Genomic DNA, 9,138 nt, shown 5'->3' with positions numbered 1-9,138 from the left:
AAAACAGTAAACTTGGCAAAATAAAATAAATTATGCAAAGGTAAGTGCACATTTTATAATTTAAATTGTCATGTTTACACACCCTGAGCATCTGCTTTGCATGCAGAATACCCCAGGTTCAATCACTGGGACTATCCATAGTCTGGAATCCTACACTGCGAGTCAGCGTAGATTGCACTGAACCACATGGGCCACTGGTCTGGCTCAATATAAGGAAGCTTCCTCTGAAGAGACACAGCCAACTAGAATCAAGGCAGACGCACAGCAGATATTTAAAGTGCATCCAAAGCGCATGACGGCCCCCAAAGAACACAGGGAACTATGGTTTCCCCCTACAATACATAGTACCCTTAAAAACTACAGTTCCCAGGATTCTTTGGGGGTAGTCATGTGCTTTTGATGTATGTCGTGTGTGTGCTTTAAATGTATGGTGATCTGCTCTCACTCTTGGTAGGATGAGCCAGCAGCCTATCTCAGTATAAGATAGCTTCGTACACCTCGTATTTGAGCAGTGGGTTAAGGACTGGGGACGTGGGTGGCGCTGTGGTCTAAAAGACTGAGGCTCTTGGGCTTGCTGATTGGAAGGTCAGCGGTTCGAATCCCTGTAACAGGGTGAGCTCCTGTTGCTCTGTCCCAGCTCCTGACAACCTAGCAGTTCAAAAGCACACCAGTGCAAGTATATAAATAGGTGCCGCTGTGGCAGGAAGGTAAATGGCACTATGGTTTCCGTCACGGTGTTCCGTTGCGCCAGAAGCAGTTTAGTCATGCTGGCCACATGACCCGGAAAGCTGCCTGTGGACAAACGCCGGCTCCCTCAGCCTAAAGGTGAGATGAGCGCCACAACCCCATAGTCGCCTTTGACTGGACTTAACTGTCCAGGGGTCCTTTACCTTTTTTACCTAAGGACTGGCAAACTGCATGTTGACATGTCCTAGGGATGTTACTTACTTCTATTCTTCCAAGCTCCCCATTTCCCCAAGCAGTGAGACATTTCAGGGGAGCACACCCCATGCTTTGATTTCCTTTGGAGGAGAAGGCACTGGGGATGTGCGATGTGTTTTGGTTTTTTTGGAAGTGCTGCTTGTGGCTGTCTGCTCCTGCATCTGATGTGGGTTGGAGCTTTGCAAGGGTCACAACCTTTGCAGTTAATGCACAACTGAACTGTTTGTGTGTTTTACTCTTCTGGATTCTGATTGTGAAAGCTTCTGTCCATCACTCCACCTCTGTGAGGACAGCAGAGGGCAGCAGAATACAGCAGAAAGGAAACCACCTCTCTTGCCCAACTGACTTTGGAAACTAGTTATCTCCCCCTTCCCTCCCTCTCAGCAAGGTCTGCCCCAACTTCCCCAAATCACTGTTTAACAGGGTTAAGTGCTTGTTGAAATCTGTTTGCAGCTCCCAAGCACAGACCACCAGAACGGGAGGGAGGAAGAGAGTTTAACTCAAGTCTGGAAGCATGTGAGTGTTGACTGTGCCGCGAAGGGAGAGGGTGGCATGGGTAACGGCAGCAAAAGGAATCGCTTTACTCTGGCAAAGCCTGGGGTCAAATCTAACACCCAAAGACTATATTACAGTGTCTCCATTATCAAATGACGCTGAATGCATGGACAAAGTATGGTGTCTGGGGCTGCTGCCAGATGGGTGTTTGTTCTGGGATGGGTGCTCTTCGTGCATGCAGATTATTATTTTTTTGCAGCGTTCACCCGACTTCATTGGCACCAAAATGCCAGCCTATATTTTGTCCCCATTTAGTCCCCATTTACTCTTTCTGGAGAAATTTCAATAAGGTTTGAAACAACAACAAGCTATTGCCAACAACCCCTTTGCAATATCTGAATGGCCCATTTGCAGTATTAACCTCAACTGGAAACCCCCTGGGAAGTGACCTATAGAGCAGCATTTACCGGTAGCTTTAGGGGAGTGCAACGTATAGTCTAAAGATGTCTCCATAGCTGTCAACCTTCCCCCTTTTTTGCGGGAAATTCCCCTATCAGTACTATACTATAGACTATAGTACTGATAGAGTTTGGATTTGGATTTGATATCCCGCTTTTCACCCAGCAGCTGCATGTGGAGGAGCGGAGACACGAACCCGGTTCCCCAGATTACAAGTCTACCACTCTTAACCACTACACCACACTGGCTTTTCCCGCAAAAAAGGGAAGGTTGACAGCTAACCTGACATTTTCTCAGTCTGCTCTAGCAGCCCCCTGAAGAGGCTGGCACTTCCATTTAGATGCTTCTCTTCTCTCAACAGGGTGCTTCTTCCAAGACCCTTTGTAGTCACAACTACACTAGTCAAAGCAGGGGTGTATAGACCCAAAGCCTTTAGTTCTTGCGAATGGCTGGTGATTCTCTCCCCCCCCCAGCCCCTTCTCTGGAAAGTTTGAGGCCTTCAGGTCTAAAAGAGCAGTGCTTAGAACATACTCAGAGAAATAGCAAAATCAAAAGCTGCTGCCTTGGGAGTAATGGAAGCACAACTAAGAACTGCACAAGAGGATTGTGGCTCCTCGCTAGGCCTCAGCGCTGCCTGCAACAATTCCTCACTGGTTGCAGGGTCTCTGAACAGATGTGCGTAGCCATCAAGGACCACCGAGTTCATGATGCTCTCTTGCTGTCATGCCAGTTCTGAGGGATCCAGGTCTATAGTGCTCCAGTCAGCGTGGTTAATGACCAGGGTTGATGGGACCTGGAAACCAACAACATCTGCAGGGCCAAAGACTGGCCAAAGACTAGCCACCTCGCATTTAATGGGTGCTGATTTATGCCTTATCTAGAAAAAAAATTAGGACCCTTTTTAGTGCATTTGATCAGTTCCCAGCACATCCATAATTGTGCCCAAAGATTCAAGACCCAGTTCCATCTCTAGCTCACATAAAGAGGTGTGTTATAGTGTGATTGTGCAATAATCACTACTGCACAAGTGCAGAACTGCTAAATATAAGCTTCTATTTTTTATTCTATTTTTTTAAAAGCAAATTTTTAGCCCTTAAGGCTACACAAATAAGCTTAAAATTACACAGGGAATCCCTGGTGACACCTCAAAATCAGGAATAGTAGCTAACTCACATATTTAATATGATTTGAGATCACAACCTTGCTCCTTTGCCCATCCTCTGACTATCAGAAGCAGATGCAAAAACATTTCAACACAAGCAGATTTTTCATAGTGCTGAATGTGAGGGTCTTCAGCACCAAGTTCCTTTTCTTTTTGGTCATGTCTTCCATTCTCAAATGTGTGTGTTGCGTTTACAGGCTCCCCCGACTCCTCCGACTCCTCCTTCTGCAAGGAGCTTTCATCTTTGGAGCTGTCAGTTCCACGCCAACCGCAAGGAAGCTCTTCGGTGAGGTCAGGTCCCCCAATTACCCCAAGCCGTACCCAAACAACAATGACAGTACCTGGGACATTTCTGTGCCAAAGGGCTTCAGAGTGAAGCTGAATTTCTGGCAGTTCGATCTGGAGCCATCTGAGGACTGCACTTATGACTACGTCAAGGTGTGTGGACAGAGCCTGGGATGCAGAGTGGGTGGCAGAGTATTTGCTGCATTTCCAAGTGGCTGAATCTCCATTTTCCATAGCTTGGCCCCACAAGTCTCTGCTCTGTGATTATGTTTCCCTCTCTCCACAGGTGTGTGGGGTATTGGGGTGGGGTAGTACCTCTGCTGGGGGATATGATGCACTCCTTCTGGGGCAGTTTGTCCACCTTTGGTCCCCACCCTGCACTCAGCTCTCACCTGTGGCTCCTAGAAGCTGTCGGCATGTGACAGCAGCCACATCCCAGGAATGGCTTTCACTGGCTGGCTAAACCAGGTGAGGGTAGCTGGTGAGTTAGGGACTTCCCCTGCATGCAAAGACAGGTTCTGGTGGATTGAGCAGATGAGACCAATAGTGGGTCCAGTGGTCAAGAAGGTGGTTTCTGCATGTGCTGCGGAGGGAAGTGAGGGGTAGGTGGGGCTCATCCACCTGGGAAGGTAGCCCATCTAGGAGAAGGAAAGCTCTGATCCTAAACCCCTGCTGCCTTGCAGGACATCTTCAGGAGAAGAAAAGGCTAAGGAGTAAACCTGTCAGGAATGAGCCAGCTCCAAGAGAAGATTTGCAGCCAACTGCAGAAAGCAGCCAGGAACAGAGAGGCTTAGATGTTAGTCACACAGGAGAGAGCCGGCAGCTGCAGACTTCGGCTCTTCCTGACCTTGACGAACCGGCTGTTAAGGCAGTAGCTGAGAGCAGGCGGGAACATAGCCAAAGCTCCCAGGAAGAGGTTGGAGCTGATCCACTCAGTCCTAAGTGCCGGCGAATGGGAGGGCTGTTAGACAGGAAGCAAAACAAGAGACGTAAGAGTCGGAAGTTCAATTTCTTCTGTCGCGGCTGGAAAAAGTTTTCAGAAGGGTCATCTTGAGTAATGATGCCGGAGGCTTTGTCAGAGCCGTCCGGAGCTATCTGTTTGTTTTTGCAATAAATTCCCCTTTTTAATTACCTACTCTTACTGTGTTATCGAGCTGGGAACCTGGACTCCTGACAAATCCATACGCAAATCCAGAGTGGATGGCGCCTTTTAAGCCTCCTTCCAGCAACTCCTGTAGCCAAGCTGGTGCCAAACGTATTGCTCTGCTTTCCTTTGGACCACATCAGCGAGACCAAGAAGGGGGGGCAGCCCAGGACTTCCATCGACACTGCCCAGACTTGCACCCAGGGGAGGTCACTTTGGTGTTGCTCAAGCAACAGTTTGACTTCACCCATGGAGGTGCACTCCATTGTCTCTTGAGACAGACGGATGTCAACAACCTACCTCCCCTCCTCTTTTTGAGCTACTTTAGGCACATCCAAGGGCCTTTCCCTCTTTTTCAAACAGCAGGCCAACATACAGCAGCGGCACTGTTTTTTTTAACCCACCCCCCCCCCCCAGTTTCAAAACCAATTCACCACAACATGGCGCCCTCCTCAAAGAGACACCGCTGCTTAAGAAATGGAAGCTGGAAACCCGCTTGGCTTGGGTGCATGCAGACCTAGGGATGAGGTTCCTTGGATCTTGGTCTATTAAAACCACTGTTTCTAATGCTTTCTCCTCCTCTCATCGGGTTCTGGCAGATTACAGCCAACAAGAAAGACTTAGGCCGGTACTGCGGCCAGCAAGACTCAACCACCGGCAACCACCCTGGAGGCAAAGAGATTTTGTCAGCCGGGAACCGAATGCGGCTGCTGTTCCACTCCGACTTCTCCAATGAAGAAAATGGCACCAATGTCTTCTACAAGGGCTTCCAAGCTTATTATCAAGCAGTGGGTGAGTATAGAGCCTCCATTCTCTGATGCAAATGATGCCAGTTTAACTACCTTTCGACTCGAACGTTTGGGTTCCCGAACGCCGCAAACCCGGAGGTGAGTGTTGCGGTTTGCTAACGTTCTTTGGAACCCGAACGTCCAGTGCGGGTTCTGTGGCTTCCGACTGGTTGCAGGAACTTCCTGCAGCCAATCGGAAGCCGCACCTTGGTTTCCAAACATTTTGGAAGTTGAAAGGACTTCCAGAATCAGGGCCGTCTTAAGCATATCCGGCGCCATGGTGCAAAGATCCCTCCGGCGGCGCCCCCCCATCTCCCAGAATTGGCAACCTTTTTTAGGTGGGGGGGCCCCCAAAGTTGTTGACCATTTTTAGGAAAGGTTTCCCACGGGGGTGCATGGTATGCAACGTGCATGTGCAAATGGCGAGAAGGGGTGTGTCCGGGGAGGGGGGAGAGGAATACTTCTGGAGCCGTTCCTCTCCTGGCCTCCCCACAACTCTTGCGCAGAAACCTTCAAGCTCCTCCCCGCCCCTCGCCTGTCATTTCGCAGTTGCGGCAGCGGTGCCTGGCTGGGGGAGGGCAAGGAGGGAGGGAGGCTGCCAAGGCAGCCAGCAACAGAGGCACTGCTCTCACTTGCTCTCTGCAGCCAGCCAGCCAGTTGAGCCCGGCGCCCGAGCACAAGGGAGGCACAGAAGAGCATGCAATCGGGATCCCAGAAAGTTATGGATTTGCCGGGTCCTGCGGCTTCTCATATGCATAGCCAAGATCCCGATTGCACGCTCGTGTTTGTGCGCTGGGTTTGGCTGGCTGGCTGCATGGAGGCGTGGCGCGCGTCCCGGGAGGGCGCGGGGCATGCCGGAAAGGGGGCAGCCGCAATGGCACACTTTCCCAAAAGGAGGCTCCGGGCACAGCGCAGCATGGCGGAGGTGGACGAGGGCAGCGAGCTGATGCTGGGAGGCGCCGCGTCCAGCCTCCGCCTCTTCCATGGCGCCCTCCAGAACATGACGGCGTGGATCCCCACACCACTAGCCTCTATGGTTAAGACGGCCCTGTCCAGAATGGATTCCGTTTGACTTCTGAGGTACGACTGTACAGGCAGAGGCCTGACTGGGGAGTTATGGACAAAGCTTACTACTGTGAGTAGGGAGGGGTCTCTCAGTTTAATGTCTCCCCCCTGTGTCAGGTGTGTTCAGACTGCCACCCATTGTGCTCTCACTGCTAGTTTTCAAAGCTGCACAATATAGACACAATTCATATTGATCCCGTAGTTTCTTGACAAACACTGCTGTTTGATGTGGGGGTTTCCCCCCCCCCCAAACCAGCTTCAGTCTGACTGGATTGTTTTAAAATGTTCACATATGATTTTCAATTTTATACATTTCAATAATTTTACAGTCATTTTAACATTTCAAAACTCGACTTCCTTCCCCCTCTTTCTCCAGTTCCTTAAATTTATTTTTTAATATTTTCTGCATATTCCAACTTAACTTAACTTAATCATTTATTCATCTACTTTAAATGTATACTCTTATAAAACTGCAGTTTATTACAATAATCTTGCCAATGTTCTTCTCTGTTTACAGTTTGTTTGTAAATATTCAATAAACCATTTCCATTCTTTTATAAAAAGTTTGTTATCTTGATTTCTTATTTCTCCGGTAAGTTTTGCCATTTCTTGCATATTCCATTAGTTTTTGTATCCATTCTTCTTTCATTAGGACTTCTTCTTCCTTCCATTTTTGGGCAAATAACATTCTTGCCGCTGTAGTCGCATACATAAATAAATTTCTATACCGTTTGAGTAGTTCTGTCCCTTTAATTCCCCCAAAGGAAAGCTTCTGGGTTTAAATGTTATTTTAAACTTCTTTTTTCAATTCATTATATATCAATTCCCAGTAAGCTTTAACCTTACTAAAGGTTAAAGGTCAGTCTGATTAGAATCACAGAGCATAGAATCATGGAAGGGACTCTGAGAGTCATCAAATCGAAACCCCTGAAAACCTTTAAGCCAAATTAATGTATAAACCCTTTCTAACTCTCGTTGTGGGATATCCCCAGACTTGGATGAGTGCGCCCTTGAAAACGATGTCGAAGATGGCGCACCTCGGTGCCAGCACTTCTGCCACAACTACATAGGGGGCTACTTCTGCTCTTGTCAGCCTGGCTACCATCTCCAGAGTGACCAACATTCCTGTAAAGGTAAGAGGACAAGTCAGGCTGTATGCACACTATACCTCTGAAACACATTTGAAGCACATTTCCCGCTGCAAAGGATTCTGGGCACTGTCGCTGATGCCTCACAGCAACCGACAGTGTTGTGTATTGATTCAAGGGTTATGATATCTGTATTACTATTGTCTGTATTCACATTAGGGGAAAGTAATTGCCTTCCTGCTCCAGATGGAACAGCTACTATTGGTTCATTCAAGTTGCTGCATTTGGATCCTCAGTCTTATTGGTTCCCACCAAAAGGCAGCTTGTGATTGATTGAGATTGTTCCCTCCAAAATGTATGCTTTCTAGCCAGTCTTTCTGTCCCTATAAATGTAGCATCCCTCTCCTCAGTTCCCCAGTCTTGTTTGTCTGAATAAAGAGTGTCACATGAAGAAGCTGTCTCCTGCCTGCTATGTGAGAGCTGAAATCACTTGCTGAATGATTCTGGGCACTGTTGCTGATGCCTCACAGCAACTGACCGCACCCAGAATTCTTTGAGGGAACAGTGTGCTTCGAAAGCACGCTGTAAGTATAGTGTGTATATTGTAGAACGCTAATGGGTGGATATGGAGGGCTGGTGCATTGTAGTGCCTATGGAGAGCTGTGGTCTAAGACATCACCCATTCTAGTCTAATCACATAAAAACAGAAGAAAATGCTAAACATTAGAAACTTCCCTATATTGGGAATGTTTTATTACATGTTTATATGTGCTGGAAACTGCCCAGAGTGGCTGGGGAAACCCAGCCAGATGGTGGGGTATTATTATTATTATTATTATTATATTATTATTAAAGACAGGAGTGCCTGGCGTGCTCTGGTCCATGGGGTCATGAAGAGTAGGACACAACTAAACGACTAAACAACAACAACAATTAGTATTATTATTTATTAATTTCTTAAGTAAGCCACTCTCTCTTGGCCTCAGTCTCACACCCTCAATGTATAGAAAATGGTACTGGTTTTTGCTACATTGTGGATGTAAAGATTACTGTAATCATGCATGTGAAGTATTTTGAACATGGCAAATGCTGCACAAATGCTCGGTATTCCTGTTTTAGCCACGTGCTCCACACTGAAGATAAAACTGAGTATGGATTAGCTACCTTCACAATCCCATTTAATCTGTTGCGTTCACAGTAGGGTCATCGGAGCGACAAAAGGGGAGCTTTTCCTGCACTTTCAATCCATTTTTTAACCATTATTATTATTAACAATTTTCTTGATTTACAAAAGTGTGTGCAATGTCTCTCTCGTATTTTTTCCGTGTAACATTTTTACAAATCAGTTTCGGTTGTTGAGACATTAGGGAGAGAAGGGGGAAAGGAGGTGGGTGGGATGGGGGTGGGTGGGTGAGGTGGGGTGACGATGTTTCTATTTTCCTTAATATATGTAGGGTTTGGTGTCAGCGTTGATTGTGTAGGTTCTCTGTAGGGAACCCAGGAGGGCACAGGCGTAGGGTGTGATTGTTCATTTGTGGTTGGCTGTGGTGAATCCGTGTTGATATAGGTGAGGTCTATAATCTGTGTTAGAAATTGTGACTACAGAACAGGGACTGATTGTTATTCCAGTTGAATAGTGTGGTGGAAGAGAGAAAAATGGACCACCTACAAGGAAAGGATGCTCTGTGGGTACCTGGCTTTCAGCAAACC

General features: G+C 47.4%; 1 protein-coding gene across 1 annotated transcript in view; it reads left to right on the top strand.

Annotated features, from left to right (window-relative positions):
- Nucleotides 1–1,340: 1,340 nt before the first annotated feature.
- Nucleotides 1,341–9,138, top strand: part of C1R (complement C1r) — a 17,954-nt gene continuing 10,156 nt past the window's right edge. Inside the window, 4 exon segments of the mRNA XM_033173349.1 lie at nucleotides 1,341–1,458; nucleotides 3,256–3,496; nucleotides 5,087–5,279; nucleotides 7,333–7,473. Of these exon segments, the coding sequence (XP_033029240.1) occupies nucleotides 1,457–1,458; nucleotides 3,256–3,496; nucleotides 5,087–5,279; nucleotides 7,333–7,473 (577 nt within the window). The 5' untranslated portion in view covers nucleotides 1,341–1,456.

The sequence above is a fragment of the Lacerta agilis genome, chromosome 16 (genome assembly GCF_009819535.1).
Source record: "Lacerta agilis isolate rLacAgi1 chromosome 16, rLacAgi1.pri, whole genome shotgun sequence".
NCBI classification, from domain to species: Eukaryota; Metazoa; Chordata; class Lepidosauria; order Squamata; family Lacertidae; genus Lacerta; species Lacerta agilis.
The sequence above is the reverse complement of the archived record's forward strand: the minus strand, read 5'-3'. Positions and strand labels throughout refer to the sequence as shown.